General features: G+C 38.0%; 1 protein-coding gene across 1 annotated transcript; it reads right to left on the reverse strand.

Annotated features, from left to right (window-relative positions):
• Positions 1 to 2,462: 2,462 nt before the first annotated feature.
• Positions 2,463 to 8,160, reverse strand: LOC126620224 (short-chain dehydrogenase TIC 32 B, chloroplastic-like). The gene is made up of 8 exons (XM_050288736.1): positions 7,730 to 8,160; positions 6,406 to 6,637; positions 6,140 to 6,219; positions 5,874 to 6,027; positions 5,710 to 5,788; positions 4,514 to 4,598; positions 3,591 to 3,637; positions 2,463 to 2,848 (listed from the first exon to the last, which is right to left on the reverse strand). Exons 1-8 carry the CDS (start codon positions 7,845 to 7,847, stop codon positions 2,666 to 2,668), a joined length of 978 nt encoding a protein of 325 aa, XP_050144693.1. The 5' UTR covers positions 7,848 to 8,160; the 3' UTR covers positions 2,463 to 2,665.
• Positions 8,161 to 23,528: the final 15,368 nt, after the last annotated feature.

Genomic DNA, 23,528 nt, shown 5'->3' on the forward strand with positions numbered 1-23,528 from the left:
AGTATATTTTGGTTAATATATTGGAAGAATTTTGATACTTTGAATTGTATTTTCAATATAGGACTTTCGACTTCCTCTAGAGAAAAACAGGACCAAATGGATGAATTTTTGAGTAATTCTAGTTGGAGGACGTTCGTGAGTCACTTAGCTTGATCATATCAAAATTTGGGATTTTTCCACCAAGCAGTTATTTTCTGGCGATAAAATAAAGAAGCAATGTGCAGTGCTGGAAAATGACATTTTTGGGCTTAAATTGCGTTTTTGGAGCCCAAGATGACCTAAGATGGGTTCGCGGCCTTCTGGAAAAGTGTTCAGAATATTCCAAACATTAAATCCAGCTATATTGGGCCAGTTTTGGAGCAGTTTATGGGTCCAAAACGTGGCTGTTCAGATTTTAGACGAATTTTACCATTTAATCTAGGGTTTTTGTGGGGGTTTAGCAAATATATTGCTTGGTCGTCTACAGTTTTATATTACGCTTTATTTTATGCAACTTTGCAGACAGAGAGAATTGCTAGGGTTTTAGAGATTTTCTACTTGAAGGTGCTTTCAATCCTTTTCTTAAGAATATTTTCTATGATTTCAATTATGAATAAGTGTAACTAATTTCTTTTGCTAGGGCGAAGCCTTGAGCCTTAGCATGAATATGTGATTTTTATTTAATTGCTTATGATTGATTGCATGCATACTTTGAATTGTTAATCACCGGGATAAAAACTATCTAATTGTCTTAATGCCTGATCACCATTAGGATATTTAGAAAAGTAATTTGATGCAATTTTGGTCAGAAGATTCCCTGAAATTGACGCTGGCTTCTTGTGATTAATAATTGTAATTTCACTTAGGATGAATATCACGTCTTAAGAATTGCATGGTTTTTCAAAGGATTTTCATAAAGCATAATGAGTCTTTCATGTTCAGATTTGATCCGAACGTCCGGACGGGTTGCATGTTAGATATACGTTCTATGTTGGAGGTTCCAAGTAGAATATGAATTAGGAAAATCTAACCTTCAAAGTGGCATGTGTAGATCATAAGTAATTGGTAAAAATTCATAGGATTGCTAGGTGATGGTGGAACCCTAGTGCTTTCTTTATTTGATTCTTCCAAAACTGTTTTCTTTTCTCTCTAGCTCTAATATTGCAGATTGTTTATTTTAATTCATTAATTTCGTTTTTATTTTAATTAGGTTATAAAATCAATCACCTAAACTTCTACTTTACAATAATTAAATGGAATCTGATTAGTTTCGAATTATTTAATAGTCCCTGTGGAGACAACCTTGCGAGATCCGTTTATACTACAATAACCTTGTGATTCTTGCAAGTAAAATAGGAGATTTAAGCTCGTTCACATGAGTAGTAAAATCCCTATCAATGCAGGTAAGACTTTTAGGTTTTGTGACCAAATTTCAAGAAAAGGTTAAGAAAATATGGTTCAATAGGACGCTGCAGGTTTTCGGGTTTCTGTGCAGGTTTGGTTTTTGTAGCCAACGATGCCCACTACAATTTTTTTGAGGTTCTAATAGGACTGAATAAACCTTCTGGATCTGATTTGTTCAAATTTTGATAATGGTAATTATAGTCAGGGAGTGAACTTAGTGAATTTGAACGTTGAAATGGTTCAATTGCAAATTGAGTTTTGTTCTCTACCGAATAAAATGGTGTGGGGGAATATAGTTTGAATTGGTGGGTTAATTCAAGTTTGGGTTCAAACAGGTTGTAGGATGGGATTTCAAACAAGCTATAATGTTTGAATGTTTAGGTATCTTTGTGGGTTTCGGGTTCAGCAAGAAAATTCTTAGATGACGATTCTAAACTTTCAATCAAAATCGGTTGAATATTTTCCTTATCCACCAACGTCCTCTTCCCTAATTTCTTCTCAAGTTGAAACTTAGTAAGAACATTGTTGGATTTGTTACTTGACGAAGAGGAAGTCTGAACTGTAGTTCGAGACGTCCTCAGATGAAAACTGGGCAAATTGTTTTAATTCGTGAAAACCTGGCTCTAAGGCCAATGACAGAAATTGGGTAGTTCATAGGATTAGAAATGGATCTTGTTTAGACTATTGATCACAATATGGTGTGAAGGATATGAACAGAGAATGAGAAGGGAATTGAATGAATCTAACATAAAGGGATTTGACAAATATATAGAGATGAAAATAACCTTTCTAGAGGAGTTGTATTTTTCAAGGGAAGTTATAACTTTTTAAGTTGAAATACAACTATTCATATCCTTTTAGAATTAATTAATTAATTATATTATTTTCTTTGTTAATTAATTAACTTATTTCACTACAATCATATGTATATTAGTACACCAATGTTATAGTGTACCTTCGCATATAATTACACATATTGTGAAAATCATGTTATCATGATCATATATTCCAACAATTTTTACACTAAATCATTAATTGGTATCCTTAAATAATTAACTTGATTGTTTGGCACAAAAAAATAATAATAAACTTTGATTAATATATGCATATTTGTCCTCAAGAAAAAAATAATCCACGTGTTAATTATTCTCATTCACATTACCATGATAGAAGTACGTAACAAGGGATAAGTTAAAAAATAAAGTATATATCGACAAATGACGAACAACAATCACTATATGACACCAGAAGCAATATATTAGCAGAAATCACATGAAGTTTCTCATTCAGCTTTTGGAACGGAAGCTCCATCAATCAGTTTGTTGCTGAAGTCCCAAAGTTTATTGGCCAACTTTTCATCTCTAGCATATGAGCTGGGTTTCATCTCGTTGCAGTCGACGTAGTATTTTCCGGTCACACCTTTCAGTTTTGGATGCAGAGCAACATACAATGTTGTGGCTGCTCCCTGACAAAGTGACAAAGTGAAAAGCGCGTACCATTCAGAAAATGCAGCATGCAAAATATATAGTCAGGAGCCATAGTCTTATAATACTAGCGTCATAATATAAGCTCTCAAAAATTTATCATATTGTTAGTTATAATTGTCAATGATGTATTCTCATATTTTAAAAATGTCATATACACCAAGAGACAAATAGGATAAAATTACTAATATAGAGCCAAAAAGAAGACTAGCTATGAGAACACACAATAAAGAAGGACGGTGGAAATCTTTTGTCAAAAGTAAAGAGTGATTTTAACATATGCCTTAATAAAAGTGTAGCAAGTTGTATGTTCTTTCATAGTTCTTACAAGGTTCAAAGGAGATTGAGTTCAAGCTAAGATAAATCATAAGAATTAGCTCGGATAGTGTGTTTAATTTGAGGTTTAAATCAAGTTCGAGAAGAAGAGAGAGAGTAGACAGAAGAAAATATAGAAGTACATAGTTGTTGTGCTACAAAAGAGAGAATGACCGAGATAAGGTGAGCTTGAAGTAGAGTATGTTGGCCAAAAAACACTGAAAATCACCTACAAAAATTGCTTTTAATGAACTTGTTGCAGGGGTCAAGCCACATTAACAAAGGGAATTACATTGAGTTGTTAGGATTATGGACACTTAATGCCCACATTGTAGCTCCACTACTGCAATTAACTGCCTTTTAACGGTTTAACCCCTCTGTTAAAGCAAAGAGTAATTAGTTAATTACCTGATGTACATTCTTCCACATCCAAAAGGTGAACAACTTTAACGTTTCTGCGTAAAAAAAGATGGCAGAAATTAATTAAAGGCATAATTCATTTTGCATGAGAATATCATGTATAAACTAGATTTTGTTATTGGTACTTTAAAAATATAATCGTACACTCTAAACATATAAAAATATAAAGAAAAAAAAATCACTTAGAAAAATGCACTATACATATATATATATATATATCTATACTATTATTAAGAGAACCCTCCTTGTCAAAATTTTGGCACTTTTTTCCTATTTTGCCCTCACTTTTGATACACAATATTGACATAAGAAGGGCAAAATAATAATTTTGTATCTTTTGAACTTTTTGCCCATTTTTTTCTATTTTGCCCTCGCTTTTGATACACAACATTTATATAAGAATGGCAAAATAGTAATTTTGTATCTTTTGAGAAAATGACAATCATATCACTAGTTTCCCTATTTTACCCTCACTTTTAATAAAAAGAAATGTGCACTTATTAAGAGAAATTTTCCCACCATTTTTTTTTTCATACAGGTAAGTGAAATCAGGATGTTTTTTAGATAGTTTGAATGAACTGAAGCAGTTGCGCTTGAAGAGAACGTGGGAGGAGATGAGTGGTTGAAAAGGCTTTAATTTTGTCAATTATATCCCTATTTTTCTATTTTACCCTCATTTTTTTAGAAAATGACAATCATATACCTATTTTTCCTATGACAAAAAAATATGCCCTTATTAAGATAAACCTTATCATCATTGTCTTATACTCTTTTTTTAATTTTAAAAACTAATTATACTCCTTAATAAAAATAAAATAAAATTGTTTACACGCAGATAATATGTGCTCATCTTCTAGTATATATATATAAGTGTATAGTGCAAGGGAATATAGGGACGTTAGCATGCATACTCATCAAAAGTGTAGAATGCCTCATGAGGGGTGTCATTATGATTCCTGGGTGGACCGAGTTGACAGTTATGTTCACACCTTCTCCCTACACAATACTCCAAGCAATCTGTTAAAATTTTGTTTACAACTATATCGACATACACGTTTAATTAATAGTAAAATAACGTAACATACAAAATAATTGTTTAAAAGTACACGCAGATCCATTTTTTTTTAGAGATTTTAGAGATCTCGTGATTTCACTCAGTCATCGTATATGGTATGGTCATTTTTTATTAAGTACTATTTATATTTAATTTTAAATTTTAAATTTTAAAATAATTTCTAACCCTACGATGTACGACGAATGAATAAGATCACAAAATTTTTAAGAAAAGGATACGTAAGGATGCTTTTCCCATAATGATCATACTTTTGAATATGGGGGTATGAGTCCATGGGACCCTAAAATTTAATTTTATTACCCTTTTAAACTTTGTTATGGACCCTCTCTAGTCCAGTATTTATTTGACTTTTAATTTTTAATTTTTTTTTTAATCTATTTGACCTTTTTTTTTTTACCTACAGACTGCAAAACTTTGAAGGCTCTTAATTTAAAGGTACGAATCTCTTTGGATCTACTCTTGTAGGTTGTCACCTCAACGCCATGGGCAGGGCACGCTTTTTTTGAGGCAAAATGAAAACGACAAGGCTATTTAATGATAAAAATTTGACGTGACGGTTCACGTGTTATAATATATTAAAATGATAAAGGTTGATGTGTTATTGAGCAATACACATTTTATAATGTAAGTATATTAAACTGGTAAAATAGTGTGACGTGAGACTCGTTATGTAACAGTATATATATATATATATATATATATCAAGTGAGACTCATTACATAACCGTATGTATGCAGTTACAAATGATCCTGTTTGTACATGTGTAATAAGTGCAAGGACCCTTTTGTAGAGTGAAAATTAACGTAACAACATCTCGTGATTAAGAAAAATTGAACTTTAACAAAAAGTTTCTGTTATTATTCATTTTAACGAAAAATCATATTTTTACACTAAAAAGTCAATCATAGTACTATTCACTTTACATTTTATTTTGTTATTTTCGATAAAACTCAAAGTTTTCAAGTTATTTTCATTAGTTTTCCTTAAAAAAATAACAAGGGGTAATGTGCATTATGTTGGTAACAAAATCACCTGCAATCGACGAGAGAGCTCATTGGCATGAAGTATGTTTGCTAATTTGGATTGCCCATATGCCCTTTTGTCTGAGTAACTAATAACACAAAACAAGAACTTTATCTATTGTGATCTAGCTGGTTTATAAATGATCACAGTGGATTACTCAGATCGTTACTTACCTGCTTCGATCATTGATCTCTTTGAATCGAATCCCACCTTCATAAGAGTGTATATGAGCAATTGATGACAAGTTCACAATCCTTCCTTCTACACCAGTAGTTCTAGCTGTATGCTTCATTTTCTCAAGGAGAAGGTTTGTTAAGAGAAAATGACCTGTAAAATAGGTACTTGGCTCAACTAGAATGCAATAACTAAAAAGATTTTTACAAGTAATCATCAATGAAATCTGCTAGATCTCAATAAAAATATGAATCATAGTAATTACCAAGATGGTTGGTTGCAAATTGCATCTCAATTCCATCTTCCGAAAGCTGGTGTGGGCAGAACATAACACCAGCATTGTTTCTGCATCATAACATGAACCAAATTTCATGAAAGTGAAAAAGATGCAGAAATGGAACTAGTTATGCAAAACGCCATGGTGTCCCTTCAGTTCTTTTTGGAGAAAATTTTGTAACCGGTTCTATTTGTGTATATTTTTTTCTGATACGGAGACTATTTTAATGATCAAAGAGAGGACGAGATGATCACATTAAGAGGTTGAGCGGGAGATCAAGAGCGCTGAAGCTATCGACGAATGCTCTAACAGACTTGATAGAGCAGAGGTCAAGTTTGAGAACATCCACTCGAGCAGTATTATTTTCTTTGAGAATAAGTTGTTTAGCTTCGTTTGCAGCCTCAAGGTTTCTAGCAGCAATGATGACACGGGCTCTGCGAAGTGCCAACACCCTTGCAGCCTCAAATCCAATCCCACTTGCCCCTCCTGCATAATCCAAGAAAGAGGCATTTCGATAGCTCTTTATATACATATTACCACAGTTAATAATTTCATTCCTTTACAAGATATTCTTAAACTTCTTGTATCTACGAGGAGAGGATTGAAACTTGGGTGCAAAAACTTGGCCAGAGTGTCTTAGCCAACCGGGCCTAACACATTATCATAGTTAATTTCATGTTTATTGTGCCATGTAATTTTGTTCCCACCTAAAATACATGGTGCATAGTAAAGTTTTATGTAAGAGAACTACAAAGGGACGAAATAGATAGATACTCGTATACAGTCGATGATATGACATATTTTTCTTGTTGCTAATGATAAAATTTTAATGCAATTTATCTCTAGACATGACTATCTAACTAGATTTAGTATGCTAATAATTACTGAATGCATCTGAAACCAACCATGTGTGCTTAGACTATTACTCTCAAATTAGGGAGAAATTTGTCTACACCTGGAATGTCACAATAACGATATTCTTAATTTACTTGATTATAAATGCATGATTCATTTCATTTGAAATATCGAAATTGAATCCCATATAAGAAAATTCTCCAAAAGAGACCAACAGATCAACTTCCTGTGAACATAAGGACAAAAACACTGACCAAATAAATAGACTCGTATAGCTGTCTAAGATTTACTGTGCTAATGACTCTCTAATAGTGATAGGAGATAAACATTGCAATTCCTGGAGTAGGATTATCTCCTCTCCTAATCTCCCTTCCTTTTCCTTTTCTTCTATTTGAATTGTTACGGTTAAATCACGTCAAGTTTATGTTAATTTTTGAATAACCAAAAGAAAACAAAAAACAATTTGTGAGAGGAGTGGAGAGAAAGGAATGAGAATATGAGGGGAGATAATCATACTCCTTCCTAGAATACCACCAAAATTTACTTACACAATAAAAACATTTCAAAGTCAATTAGCACATTCTACCATACACACATGAATATGCACCATATATTATCTTTGCAGACGTGATTGACTTGAAATACTATCGTTGCATCCAAAGTGCAAATAAAAACTCCCCAGAGAAAAACATAATTGAAAGAGGAAACTGCAGATAGACTGACCAGTCACAATAGCAGTCAGGTTGGTTGCATCAACTCCTTCAGTAACCTGCTCAGCAGTGGAAGCTGATCCAAATCCACTAGGCCCTGGCCTTCCTGTCACCAACGAAAAGATGCCCATTTCCTAAAATCCCAGAAAACAACCAATCAGAAACTCACACAAAAGCACAGAGCTCTTTCGTCCCAGACCAGAATCTGTGAGAAAAAACTAAAGGGGTCTGTGGTTCTTTATATGGAAACAAAGCAATGGGGAGGGCCAGATAACAAGGGTGGCTGCTCAGAGGGTGGGATGAAAAAAGGAAGGAAATGCATGGGGAATAAATATCAGCGTGGAAGGTTGAATGTGGGTAACAAATATTAATATTCCCAACAACCCCTCAACGCCTCAACAATTTGCTTTCTTTAACTTTTACTATTTCTGATGCTCTTTGGATATTTTGGAAACCGCAAATTCATCAATTAGGTCAATTGGTTTTTCTTGTGATTCAACCATAACTCTTTTGAACACTTGATGACTAAATTTTCAGTTTGGTGTGCCGTCCTACTTCCAAGTGGGAAAGTCGTGGGGGCATGGACAATGAAGAAGGAAAGTGAGTAGTCACATTGTGTGATATGGGTATGAACCCCAAACTACCCAGCAATGCCCACCATTGCTATAACTGTGGAATGATCTTGATCCAAGCTGGTCCCAGCTTGGAAAGATAAAACATCATCAACTTTCAATGGGGATAATTTTTTTTTTCTTTCATTGCTATTACTCAAGGTTCTATAAGGCGCTAGATACTAGTTGGCGGTGGACTGGGGCCTAACGCCTAGACAGTTAGACGGGGGCTTAGGCGCAATGGCGTAGCAAGGAATTATTCAGTGAGTGAGCTAAATAGTTTTAATCTTTTGTTGCGTACATAAAGTTATATAATAATAAACCTGAAAGTAATAATTTGAAGTAATAAATTTATACTATGTTTTCTAGGCTTTTAGCCTTCAAAACTTTCAAGTGAATAAAGGTAGGAACCATTTGTAGTATAGAAGTTTTAATTTATTACTATTAAATTATAGGGTAAAAGAATGTTTACTACCCTCATGTTTCATGGTTTTCAACATTTAGTACATTAAGTTTTTTTCGTCTCAGATTCATACTTAAAGTATAAATTTTAGGACAATCTCTTATATCCGTTAGTCAAACTGTTAAATCTGCCGTTAATTGTGACGTGGCGCCCATATGGACAATGACTGAGCGCCACATGTCATCCACGTTTTTTTTTCTCTTTTTTTTCTTCCTCCTCCTTCTTCCTTCCTCCTTCTTCCTTCTCCTTCTCGTTCTTCTTCTTCCTCCGAATCTGGGTTGCAGATTCGGTTTTTTTTTTCTTCTTCTTCCTCCTTCTCCTTCCATCTTCTTCTTCCTCTTCCTTCTTCTGCAACTTTTTTTTTTCTTCCTCCTTGTCCTGCTTCCTTCCTCCTTCTTCTCTCCCCTTCTTCTCCTTCTTCCTTTTTCTTCCTTCTTCTTCCTCTGAATCTGGAGAAGATGAAGGTTTTTTTTTTTTTTTTTGAGTAAGATGAAGAAGAAGGGGGAAGGAAGAAGGAGGAAGGAAGAAGGAGAAGAAGAAGGAGAAGAAGAAGGAGAAGAAGAAGGAGAAGAAGAATGAAGAAGAAGGAGGAAGAAGGAGGAAGAAGAAGAAAGAAGAAAAAACAAAAAAAAAAGGTTGTAGTCGGAGGAAGAAGAAGGAAGAAGGAAGAAAAAAAAAACCAAATCTGCAATCCAGATTCAGAGGAAGAAGAAGAGGAAGGAGAAGGAAGAAAGAGGAAGGAGGAGGAAGGAAAAAAAAAAAAAAACTTCCTTGGATTCGGAGGAAGAAGAAGAAAAAGGAGAAGGAGAAGGAAGAAGAAGGAAGAAGGAGAAGAAGGGGAAGGAAGGAGGAAGGAAGAAGGAGAAGGAGGAAGGAAAAAAAAAAGTTGCAGTCAGAGGAAGAAGAAGAAGAAGAAGGAAGAAGAAGAAGAAAGAAGAACAAAAAAAAAACGTGGATGACACATGGCGCCCAGTCATTGTCCACATAGGTGCCACATCACAATTAACGGCAGATTTAACAGTTTGACTAACAGATGTATAAGACTGTCCCAAAATTTACACTTTAGGTATGAATCTGAGACGAAAAAAACTTGATGTACTAAATGTTGAAAACCACGAAATATGAAGGTAGTAAACAGTCTTTTACCCTAAATTATAATATTGGTTAAAGTGATGAGTTTACTTAAACAAGTTTATTAATAAAAAAATTAACAATTTATAAAAAAAATAATAATAATTTGGCTGTTAAATGATGATGTGTAAAAGGAGTTCGTTCCTGCCACGTCATCATTTAATAGCCAAATTGACATAAAATTTAACGGAGGTATGACATTGCAATATTATAATTTAAGTTGTTTGTACCATACTTGACCAATCCCGAAACTACTGAGCACCGGTCAACGTTATACCGTCAAAGACCCAGAAGAGTTTCCCTCCAACCAGGAGGCCGATCACAGCGCGACACGTGTCAATAGCAAAAGCCAATCACAACACGACACGTGTCAATGTCAAAATGAAACTAGAAACTCTCTTCTATAAATAGATATCATTCTCTCACAATATTTCCTAATGTCATTTGTACTAAATCATTCACTAGTACTCACTAAATGAGAGCTCGAACCTATGTACTTGTGTAAACCTTTCACAATTAATGAGAACTCATCTACTCCGTAGACGTAGCCAATCTGGGTAAACCACGTACATCTTGTGTTTGCTTCCCTGTCCCTATCCATTTACATACTTATCCACACTAGTGACCGGAGCAATCTAGTAAAGGTCACAAACTTAACACTTTCTGTTGTACCAAAGTCCTCACTGATTTTGTGCATCAACATTTGGCGCCGTCTGTGGGAACGACACTTATTCCCACTCTCTTCAGCTTTGACAAGCTGGTTTCCACTATTCGTACACTTTCTTTTGACCAGACATCCATCTCCAACATGGGGAGCGAAGGAAGCCATAGCACACAGAATGACACCCCTCTTGCACCTAGTGCGAAGCAACGAAAGAATGAAGGAAAAAGAGTTGCTCTTCAAGTTAAAGTCGATGAGCTAGAAGCTCACAACAACAAGATAATAATGAAGAATGAGGTCCTCCAAGAGCAGTATGATAAGCTCTTTAAGATGCTTCATGAAACTAGGTGTACTTAAACACGTGAGCTCGTTGCCCTTGTGGACATCAACCATCATCTGGGTACCCCCCAACACAGAGGGTCACCTCCATTTGACAAGGGTATCCCTGATGAGGAGCGAGCTAATCATCAAAACATTGATCAACATGAGACTTCTTTCAACCCAGATGCTTCGACCCGAAGCAGGAGAAGTGGAGGAAGACACCTCCTTACAGAAGGGTTGGAATGATCAAAAGCCGTTTATCGTGATTACCGAGACTTCCTAAAGCAACGTTGAGAAAATCCCCTCCATATATGCTTGAAGATCAATAACCCAAGGGTTTCTGAAAGACTCGGTCCCCTCCCACGACCTAGGCCAGCTACCAATCTAAGGAAGGAACAACAGGTCCCAGAAGAACATGAAGGTACAAGGGACTCTCAGGTATTCCGACAGACTCGTCCTAGAAGTCAGTACGGCGAGTCCAAGAAAAAACCACACGCCCTTACTCAAACTTTCCTACTTCCAAGAGGTGATGGAGACTTACGAAATAAAATTCCAGTGGTACATGGCTCCACTCAGGACCCCCTTGTCTTACAGCTCAGTGAAGAAGTAAACAAGTTGAAGGCCAAACGTCAGGTCGAGATACCTGACTGGAACCAACCCAAGCCTGACCTTCTCACAAAGAGGATCCTCGACACCCCCCTTCAAGCATAGACAAAACAAAAGCTTGGTTTACAACTATATACTGGAAAGTAGGACCCAATTGAACACTTTAACCTCTTTAAGTCCACCATGACATATCGGATGCACACCGACGAATAGCGATGTCTTCTCTTCCCCTCCACCCTCTCTGGCGGAGCTTTAAACTGGTATTGCCGTTTTCCACCTGAGACAGTAGACTCATTTAAGGAACTGAGGAAACTGTTTGTTTCTCAACACATCTTCCAGACCGATCACTTGCATTCTACAGATGATTTGTACACTATTCGCCAGAAGCCGGACGAGTCACTACGAGAGTATACCGGTCACTTCAGCCATGAGTATTCTCGTTGAGCTGAGGCAGATGACAAGACCGCCCTCAATGCCTTCATGGCAGGCCTACGTGATTGTTTCTTCAAGTACATGATCAGTGCCAACATTTGGAAGACTTACTCTGAGGTGATGGCACAGGCTTACAACCACGCCTCCGCCGAAGCAAGAACATACCAAGGGTGGTTAACCCTTATCAACAAGTGGGAAGTAGAAGTCAAGTTCTACCAAGTGAGGAGATCTTGGTCATTCAGACACCCATTGCATCATCTCCTGCCTCATTTAGCTACTCGCTAAGTCACCAAACGTATCTGTCTCTTGGTAAGAGGAATGATTTTTACTCTCAGCAAGCCCATTACAACAAGAGGGATAAAAGTTCGCATCAAGACAACCAGGGGTAAACGTACCATCGACTATTATGACTATGGGGCCAAGCCTCACTTTTTCAAAGTGGAGGACTAGGTACTGAAGGAAATGCTATTATAAGAAGGCATACACATTACAAATGTTTTGACTCTCAACCGCTTGAGATCTTTTGTCACACAAGCCATTCGGCAAATATTTAAAGAAGAGAGAATTCAGACAACTTCTTCTGAGTCTTTTGCGTTCCTAGTACTGGAACACTTGGTCTACGCTGACCTACGCTTATACTCCAACTCAGAGCTTCAACATGCATACTTTGACACAAAGTATGTGATACTAAGTGTTACAACCAACATGGTTCACATATCAACAGCATGGATCCCTTCATGCATAGCAAAACATTCATAAGCATTACTCATATCAATCAACATAAACATCATACATTCCAACACATTCATACATAAACATTATACGTTCCAATACATTCATACATAAACATCATACGTTCCAACACATCCATACATAAGCCAACTGTGCTTCGAAAAGGTTTAACATACTTTGTGTCTTCGACACTTGCTACAATGTGCTTCGACACCTTGCCCTTATTCTCACCAACTAGGTGATGAAATGTGAAGAAGAAACTCATCTTCATACCACCAACAAAGTGATGAAATGTACAACCCGTACTCTCCTTCATGCCACAAACCAGGTGATGAAATGTACAACCCGTACTGTAATATCATTTGGTAACTTGCCACTCATGCCACCAATTAAGTGAAGAAGGAACTCATCTTCATGCCACAAACCAGGTGATGAAATGTACAACCCGTACTCTCCTTCATGCCACCAACCAGGTGATGAAATGTACAACCCATACTCTAATATCATTTGGCAACTTGTTACTCATGTCACCAACCAGGTGAAGAAGGAACTCATCTTCGTACCACCAACCAAGTGATGAAAGCAACTCACCATTCATTCCATCTACCAGAAGACGAGTGGTACAACTTGTACACGTGAACTCCTAACATTCACAAATAATAAAAAACCCTCAAGCTTGACAACTCAACTAGGGGAGCACTTATGCCCAACAAGAGTTATAGTCACCAACAAAGTCTTATTGCAAGCCAACAACGACTTCAGTGCATAGCATAAGAAGATCAAGCTATTCAGCCCTCTTGCATTTGCTTCAGACATTTCTCCTCTGTAACAATGCAAACACTACAACTCGTAGAAAGTTTCACACACTCTTGATCAAGATAGTGTGAAGCAAAACCAATTTATGGTGCAAACAAGAGCTTCATCAATAGAGGGCAACCACAATTCTCAAAAGCTTCACACACTCTTGATCAAGACAGTTTGAAGCAAAACCAATTTATAGTGTCAACAAAGCTTTATCAAAGGAGTTCAACCACAATTCTCAAAAGCTTCACACACTCTTGATCAAGACAGTGTGAAGCAAAACCAATTTATGGTGCCAACAAACGCTTCATCAAAGGAGTTCAACCACAATTCTCAAAAGCTTCACACACTCTTGATCAAGATAGTGTGGAGCAAAACTAATTTATGGTGCCAACAAAAGCTTCATCAATAGAGAGCAACTACAATTCTCAAACCTTCGAACCAAATTCAAGATTGTTCGAAGCAAATTCAATTTATATGGTTCATCCAATCCTTCGACTACTACAAGGTGTGACTTGCATCACAATCTCTTGCTCAACAGTGTAGAAGCAAAATTTTTATCTCTCCCACATTTTCAAATTTCTAGTTTCCCAAAAAAAAAAAAAATGGGAAATTCAACAAAGCTTCATTAAGGGAGGACAACTACAAATTCTCAAAAGCTTCACACTATCTTGATCAAGATAGTGTGAAGTAAAATCAATTCGTGGTACCCAACAAAAGCTTCATCAATGGAGGACAACTACAAATTCTCAAAAGCTTCACACTATCTTGATCAAGATAGTGTGAAGCAAAATCAATTCATGGTATCCAACAAAAGCTTCAACTCCAAAGCTTCACCAACAAAAGTTTCATCAATGGAGGACAACTACAAATTCTCAAAAGCTTCACACTATCTTGATCAAGATAGTGTGAAGCAAAATCAATTCATGGTACCCAACAAAAGCTTCAACTCCAAAGCTTCACCTACAAAGCTTCAACTCCAAAGCTTCACCCATAAAAGCTTCACCAACAAAAGCTTCACCAACAAAAGCTTCACCCACAAAAGCTTCACCCACCACAAAAGCTTCACCCACAAAAGCTTCACCCACCACAAAAGCTTCACCTACAAAAGCTTCACCAACAAAAGCTCCACCCACAAAAGCTTCCCCAACCACAAAAGCTTCACCCACAAAAGTTTCCCCACCACAAAAGCTTCGCCTAAAAAACCCATAAAAGCTTCACCAACAGCTTCACCCACAAAAGCTTCCCCCACCACAAAAGCTTCACCCACAAAAGCTTCCCCACCACAAAAAAGCTTCACCCACAAAAGCTTCCCCACCACAAAAGCTTCCCCACCACAAAAGCTTCACCCACAAAAACTTCACCTACAAAGCTTCAACACAAAAGTTTCACCTACAAAGCTTCAACACAAAAGCTTCACACTATCTTGATCAAGATAATGTGAAGCAAAATCAATTCATGGTACCCAACAAAGCTTCAACCTCAAAGCTTCACCTACAAAGCTTCAACACCAAAGCTTCACCTACAAAGTTTCAACACCAAAGCTTCACCTACAAAGTTTCAACACCAAAGCTTCACCTACAAAGCTTCACAATATATATATATTTTTTTTTTCCGGAAATTTGAAAATTCAAAAATTCGAAAAAAAAAATTTCGAAAAAAAAAAATTCAAAAAACAAAATTGCCTAGGCCTCCTCTTCTTTGGACCTAACAACTTTCATAACAAATATATATGAAGAAGAAGTTTTGGGCTACCACTTAGAAAGGAAATGCCTCATTCGTTAACTCCCTCGACCGAAGACCTGGGGGACTCCTACCATATGCTACTGCACCTTGATATTCAGAAGTCTCACGATCACTCATTGACTTGGATTTTTCAAGTTTCCAAACGAGAAGTTTTCCTCACTTGGGAAATTAAGGGAGCACTACCTCAACCTACATGCTTCACTCACAAAGCTTCAACATACAAGCTTCAACAAAAGGAAAAATTCAAAGAACTTAGTGAAGAAGGCATTGGTGTATGTAACACAATACGTTGAAATGAAGCAAAGCTTGTTTATTGATATCTCCAATAAGTTACAAATATGTACATATACATGAATCAAAATAAACAAACAAGAGGGGGTCTTCACAAAGGTTGCTCAGGAAAAGTCTCAACAGTCGGCAGAGCCCCGGAAAGAGGAGGCACCAGAGGGTGATTATTCGGAGCCTCAGTACTAGGCAGAACCCCAGAAGGAGGAGGCACCGAAGGTTGATCATTTGGAGCTTCATTACGCGGTACAGCCCCAGAAGATGAAGGCAATAAATGCCTTTGGAACAAACCCACAAACCTATGATGATCAAGTAAAATCTGACCATCAGATTCCTGCAGCTGGTCGATCTTCCTTTTCATGTTTGTAGCATAGTCATGTACGAGTCTTTGCAACTGTTTATTCTCATGCTTGAGCCCTCTGATCTCCTATTTGAGACTTATCACTTCAACCGTTAATGATTCAACTTGGCGGGTTCGAGCAAATAGGTGTTGGGCCATATTAGACACATAACCTGCACACTGAACACTGAGAGCCAGAAAATCCTTAACAACCAACTCATCAGCCCATTTGGAAAGTAGTCTATTATCTTTGGGAGTGAGAAGGTTCATGGCCACAACCGCAGCGGTCATACCATTCTTCATCACAGAGTCCCTAACGGTAAGAGGACCAGTAGGGGATAAGAAGGATGGGCGCCATATGTTGTCTTGAGAAGGCATGGCTGCCTCTTCACCAAAGTTCAAGTCAAAACGACGGTCGGATGGGCCAGACATTCTCAGAAATGATAAAGGAGAAATGAGGTGCAATAAATCTCTGAAGTAAGGGGAAAATTCCTACAAGCAATAACTCTCTGAATGTACTTCTTGCACACAATTGGTGCCCTTATAAAAGAAAGGGCAACAGGGCCGTTGGTTCAAAAATCGAAGAAGCACCACTCTCCGGATTATGAAGAGGCACGACTTTCCACACGTAACATCAGCTCCTCGGGTACCACAGATAACTTTGCCAAAGATCTCTGACAAAGGTTAGACACATAAATTTTGAAGGTCCAGCTACCCTACTATTACCCATAAAGGTAAAAGAACAGCACCACTACTTGATAACTAGAAAGTCCAAATGTGTGTCAACCTCCGTGTTCCGTGGCAAGGCAGACTGGTAAAAATACCCAACCTTTACTCACATTCGAGAAAACACTCCCAACAAGATTGCTTGCTCAAAAATCGAAAAGGCACCGCTCTCCGAATCTCGAGAGCCAGACTCCCAATAGGATTACGTGCTCAAAAATCGAAAAGGCACCGCCCTCCAAATCTCGAGAGCCAGACTCCCAACAGGATTACTTTCTCAAAAATCGAAGAGACACTGCTATTTGAATCTCAAGAGTCAGACTCCCAACAAGATTGCTTTCTTAAAAATCGAAGAGGCACCGCTCTTTGAATCTCAAGAGCCAGACTCCCAACAGGATTACTGCTCAAAAATCGAAGAGGCACCGCCCTCCAAATCTCGAGAGCCAGACTCCCAACATGATTACTTTCTCAAAAATTGAAGAGACACTGCTCTCCGAATCTCAAGAGTCAGACTTCCAATAAGATTGCTTTTTCAAAAATCGAAGAGGCACAATTCTCTGAATCTCGAGAGCCAGATCCCCGACAAGATTGCTTGTTCAAAAACTGAAGAGGCATCGCTCTCCGAACTTCGAGAGCCAGATTTCCTTGGATTGCTTTCTTAAAACACGTGAAGCTTGCAGCTCCCACTACATTGCTATGACCAAGAAGGGTAAAGGAATAGCACTACTACTTGTTTTTAGGGAGACTCCTATATATGTCGACCTCCATCCTCCACAGCCAGGCAGACCTGCAAATAAAAAAAAATGCTCAACTTTTCTTCGCATCCGAGATGGCACTCTCAGCAGAGTCTCTCGAAATACTTAGCTTCTTTTCCTCCTGATAATACCTCTGCAAACAAGCCACACCAGAGAAAGGGTATCTCATATCATCAGGGTTAAAAGTAAGAGTATCCCATATCATGCTTTTTTCCTGTCTTTTCCTTTAGCCTTGTTCTTACCTACAAGACAAGGAGAAAGAGAGTAATTAGTCAGCACTTGGAATCAAGCTTCCAGTTAGGAACTGACTGCCTAGAACCCCTTGCCTGATTACTTGCTTGGCATTGCTTTCGAGTACTCATCTTCAACATCTTATGCTTCCATATAAGATACCACATCTGTCTGAGGAACAGATAGGGCAAGTGAGAAGGATACTAGGAAGCATGTGGAGACAAGCGTAACAGAACACGTGCTGATACATCCACTACGTTATCATCAGTAAAAGTATCCCATATCATCAGGGTCGAACGTACTCTAGATTTGATGGACTTGTTTTAACCCTCAAATTCTTGAGTCAGCCTTATACTCTGGAGGAAACCAGAAAACCCTTCAGCCTAGTTCAAGAATAAGCCTGTGGAAAGTTACTTCTTCAAAAGCAAAAGTATCTAATATCATCTCTTCTCCATTTGCTTCTCTTTATCCTTGTTACTGTTTACGACACAAGGAGAAGGAGAACAATCAATCGGAAACCGAAGTCGAACCTTCGATCCAGGTTGCTTGCTTGGAAGTCTGATTGCTTACCTTATATGTTACCTCATTCGGCAAATCTCCTAGCTCGGAGACTTGGGGGACTCCTACTATAGGGTTTGTATCGCAGTTGACTAAGCCCGAAACTACAAGTAAGCTTCAAGTGAAATTGATACATTACCTTGTGCATCTTCATCGGTTAAAGATACCACCCCTGGATGGAGGAAAAGTACTTCCAGAGAAGATGTCACATCTACATATGAGACAAATAAGGCAAGTGAAAATGATACCATACTTCGGTACTTAGAAGTTTCATGATTACTCAATGGCTTGGATCTTGCAAGTCCCCAACCGAGGAGCTTCCCTCACTCGGGAACTTATGGGAGCACTGTTTGTACCATACTTGACCAATCCCAAAACTACTAAGCACCGGTCAACGTTATACCGTCAAGGATCCAAAAGAGTTTCCCTCCAACCAAGAGGCCAATCACAGCGCGACACGTGTTGACATCAGAAGCCAATCATAGCGCGACACGTGTCAACAGCAGAAGCCAATCACAACATGACATGTGTCAATGTCAGAATGAAACTCTCTTCTATAAATAGAGATCTTTCTCTCACAATATTTTCTAATGTCATTTGTACTAAATCATTCACTAATACTCACTAAAGGAGAGCTTGAACCTATGTACTTGTGTAAACCCTTCACAATTAATGAGAACTCCTCTACTCCGTGGACGTAGCCAATCTGGGTGAACCATGTACATCTTGTGTTTGCTTCCATGTCCCTATCCATTTACATACTTATCCACACTAGTGACCGGAGCAATCTAGCAAATGTCACAAATTTAACACTTTCTGTTGTACCAAAGTCCTCATTGATTTTGTGCATCAACATAAGTGCCTAAGCGGACTAGGTGGATTAAGTAAACTATTAAACTATATATCGTGTAAATAAGTGTGTTTATACTTAAAAAATACATATTTGTATTGGGACATATAAATTGAAAAAAGGATGACACATATATTAAAAAGTATTAGAACATATTGAAAACATGGGTAACTAGAATATAATTAATAAGTATTCGTCAAAGTATTCAACAAATCTCTTATAGTTGTATAAAAATACCTAAATTGAAAAAATGATGACATATATATTAGAAAGTATTAGAATAAATTGAAAACATGAGCAACCATAATATAATGGGTGATCATCCAAGTATTCAACAAATTTTTTACAATTTATTAAAAAAATAAATTACAAAATAAAAGTTATGCGTTTTCTTTTTGAGTGAGAGTCGCGACCTAAGTATGTGTCTAAGTAAGTCTATGCGGGTTAGGCAGGCGCCTAAGTAAGCCTAGATGCCCTAGGCTAGAGATTAATTAAGATGATGACTAGCCATCTAACATCTAGGCGATAATTTTTTGCTTAGATCGATGCAAGGACCACCCCTCCATTATTTTCCTTGGCAAAGGATGGAAACAAAGGGAAGTAGGTATATTTTAGATTATAGCATGTTTGGCACTATTTTTGAAATAGTTAAATATCAATTTGATTATGTTTGACAAAAAAAATTAAAAAGTTTTTATTTTTTTTATTTATTATTTTTTTTTTTTGTGGTAAGAACTTTTTGGAATAATCTATCCGTTTGGAAATACTTTTTTAAAAAGCAATTTGCTCACTAGCAACACTTATGTTAGGTTCCCATCGAAATTTTTAATAAAAATACAAGTGCTTGTGTCTAGAAAAAATACTTGAAATGCTAGTGCTTCAGTTTCTAGAAGGCACATAGCAAGTGATTCTTCTTGAAAGCACTTCAACTATTTATTTGAATCTTTAAGCACTTTTAACTTTTTATTCTAAATTACCAGAAATATTTTGAATAATCTAAAAGTGTTTTCTTAGTTTTTTTTTTTTCAAAAATTATTAGTACTAAAGGGAATAGAAAGGGGTCGAAACTATTACAATAATTTATGGATGATGAAGTTTCAAACCCGAAATGTATGGATGGAAACCCAGCATCCAACATCCAAATTATTTTAAAAACACTTTCAAACAAACAATCAAAAAGTCCTTATTTAACAACAAATATAATTATTATACACGACGATTAAACAAATGTACATAGCACCTCTTGTCACAATAAGTTGTACTCCTTATTATAATTGTTGCATAGACGGGTGACTTATCCATAAATTTTTCCTCCTAAAGAAAAAAATGAAATTTGCACGTCACTGTTGATAGTTTCCCTACCATACCAAAGCCCCTTTCAACCATTTGTTAGTTGTATTGTACCCTTGAAAGAACATATCTACTAAAATGTCTATCAATAATGGGGATGAGAGCAATATTCTATGTGGGTCTAGCTCTCGTAATGTGTCCCTTAAGGTTACATTTAGTGGCCGAATTTGTGGATCCAAAAAATAATCATGAGGTAACACGTGGATTTTTAGGTGAAGAGGACAAAATTACCCTCGAGACACACCGGATTTCCTACACCCGAGCAACGGAGAATCATCCATCAACCGAGTCAAGAGTGCCCAAAATAGGTAATAAGTTCAAATTTATCTCATCCATCTTTACTCCATATCCTCTACAAGGAAATCAATCCATAACCTTCAAAACCTTCCATATAAATTAAATTAATTAGGCTAATTAATCCATTAATCACCAAATTAATCACCATTACACCCCAAAAAACATCCAAGGGCCGGCCACTCTCTCTTCCAAAGAGGGCCGGCCATGCTCTATAAATAGGACTCCATTTTCTTTGAAAGACTAGGTCCACACTCTTGCAAAACTCCAAAAACTCTCTAAACACTTTTCTCTCTAAATTCTAACTTTGGCATCAGAGGTTCTTCGGCCAAAACCCCCCCCCCAAATTCATCGTGGGCGCGTGAGGCTTTTGGCCTTAACCAAATGTGTTAATTGTTTTATAGGTGCAATTTTGTCCAAGATCAAGGAAGAAGAAATTTGCATCCACAAATTGGTGCTTTTATTGAGAGAAGAGTCACACACTCGTAGAAGACTCTCGCATAAAAAGGTTTTTCTCTATTTTCTAGTCTACTTGCATTTTTTCGTACGTTCTTATTATTAGAATTTTTTATTTGCAAAGATTGTTTGATAAAACGTCAAAGAGAAATAAATTGGCTAGAAATTTAAAAAATTCCACAAATGAAAATTCCAATATTCAAGAAATGGGACCGCGGTGATCCAAGAGACTAAATGTGATCTTAGGGGGAGCGGCACCACCACCACAAGGTTCCACCACAAGAACCACCGCAGTGGCTACCATGATAGCCACCCATGGCGAGGTCCATGGTGTCACCACTACCACGACCCGAGCCGTGCCACCAAAGCAAGCCTAACGAGAGCCCAATGCGTTGCCAAGCCAAGCCCAAGCCTCGCACTCGCATGCATAACGTACCGAGCAACCCACTTCCGTGGTCCAGCCTACTCCCGTGGCCTAGCCTGCCCCCGTGGCCTCCCAAGCAACCCAAGTCGGCCCAAGACTATCTCAACCATCCGGACTTACCATCAAGTCGAGGGCATTTTCACCATATTTCTTCATGGATTTGACATTTCCTAACTTAAATCTCACGCCCGGAACCTACCACACTTCCACTGCTCAATGAGGCACATTCTTTCCAAGCTTTTCCAATCTAAATGGCAAACAACACTTATCTCGACAAGTCATAGAGTTGACGAGCGTCTTTACACAACAGACAACCTTGGTGAATCAACTCTTACAACGCATCGAAATCCAACGTGCCTCGGACTAGGTGTCCTGAAGTAGGACAAGGGCAGATGAACCTCTCCACCAGCGTCCCGACAAGCAGCCCATCAACCAGCCCATCAACCAGCCACGATCTGAGAGTTCCGACAGTTTACGCTCCCACCTGGGTCCTTGGGATAGCGTATACTCTCGTCTTAGCGGATGGAGGAGCATGCATTCCTGATCAAGCCCATGGATGAGCATACGTTCACGGTTGAAGTCACACTCTGATTATCAATATGGATAACCTTTCAGGCAAAATGTTTATTCACAACTAGGCTCGCAAAGAGTATTCTCCACCTCACATTGGAGTAGATAGCATGGTAGACGGAGAGAAGCAGTCACTTAATCCGACTCAAGTTTAACCGACAGCCTGCGAGTAGCCTATTTGCCTGCCATGAACATGCAACATACACCACAACCACGACATAAATGAGTCGATCATAAGGAAGAGTGGCCCAAACCTATAGGTCATGACCGGGGCAGCCGAAAATTCCACTACCCCAGTAGAGGAAAATTTAAAAAGAAGTTGAGAGGCTCTTAACTGAATGATTGCGTAATTTCCAACGTAACGAGCCTGCTGACGATGCACTTCGACGAGACATGACAAACATAAGCATGTCACCATTCACAAATGAGATCGAGCGGACAAATCCACCTCGCAGGTTCACTATGCCTCACTTCACTCCGTACAAGGGAGACGAAGATCCGGATCGACATCTTAAACACTGCCGTAGTACCATGATCCTCTACAGGAGTAATAACGCACTTATGTGCAAATTTTTTGCCACAACTCTATAAGGCGAGGCGCAAGATTAGTTTCATACTCTACCACCGCAGTTAATCCAAAGTTTCAACGAACTTTCCTTTGTTTTCATTAAGGAGTATTCGTCTAACCGCTCAATCAAAAGGACATCAGACCATTTCTTCAGCATCGTAAAAGACCCTAGGGAAACAATTCGCGACTATGTCAAGAGGTTCAAAGCTGAGAAAACCAAGATTGTTGGCTGCAATGAGGACATAGCAACGACAGCATTCAGAAATGGGTTTCCTACCGAACATCCTTTATTCGGAAAACTAATCATAGGAGAAGAACTAACCCTAGCAACTTCGTATGCTTTGGCAGAAAAGCATGCATTATGGGACGAGGCTAAGCAGTTTAACAAAAACGAGTCGGAAAAGAAGCACATGGAACATTCCTCGACCAAAGAAGACTCAGGGCCTGAAACATTCACCAAGTTCACAATTCCAATTGGCCAAATTCTCCGCAAGTTCAAGAACGAACCTTGGTTCGAACTGCCACCACCCATGAAAGGAGATCTTACCAGGCTAGATCATACAAAGTATTACGCATTCCATCAAAGACCAGGCCACAATACCAACGGCTGCTTAAAATGGAAGTAGTACCTTGAGAAGCTAACAAATGAGGGTCGATACAATGAGTATCTTGACAGGTCAACGAAATAGCCTACACAAGCAAGGGAAGTCTTCATCACCCCTTGAACCCCGTTTAGGCTTTTCCAAATAAGTTCGAAGTCTCAAGCAGCTCAACGAACAAGGCCTCGCAAGCCAAAGATTATCCAGTTTGTTATGCAGTTTCTACCTTCTAGCACAGTTGATTTATTTCTTTATTCTCAATGAAGACTCAAGAAGTTACTTATAAGTCTAGCTCAACTGCTCAA

The sequence above is a fragment of the Malus sylvestris genome, chromosome 4 (assembly GCF_916048215.2).
Source record: "Malus sylvestris chromosome 4, drMalSylv7.2, whole genome shotgun sequence".
Lineage (NCBI taxonomy): Eukaryota > Viridiplantae > Streptophyta > Magnoliopsida > Rosales > Rosaceae > Malus > Malus sylvestris.

What these genes read in the sequence shown, in the direction of transcription:
- LOC126620224 (XM_050288736.1), bottom strand. Translation starts at nt 7,847, where the DNA reads ATGGGCATCTTTTCGTTGGTGACAGGAAGGCCAGGGCCTAGTGGATTT. An exon ending in GAGATCAATGATCGAAGCAG is followed by an intron (nt 5,789 to 5,873) that starts GTAAGTAACGAT and finishes TTGTGTTATTAG; the next exon opens with TTACTCAGACAAAAGGGCAT. An exon ending in GCATTCTACACTTTTGATGA is followed by an intron (nt 3,638 to 4,513) that starts GTATGCATGCTA and finishes TTTTTTACGCAG; the next exon opens with AAACGTTAAAGTTGTTCACC.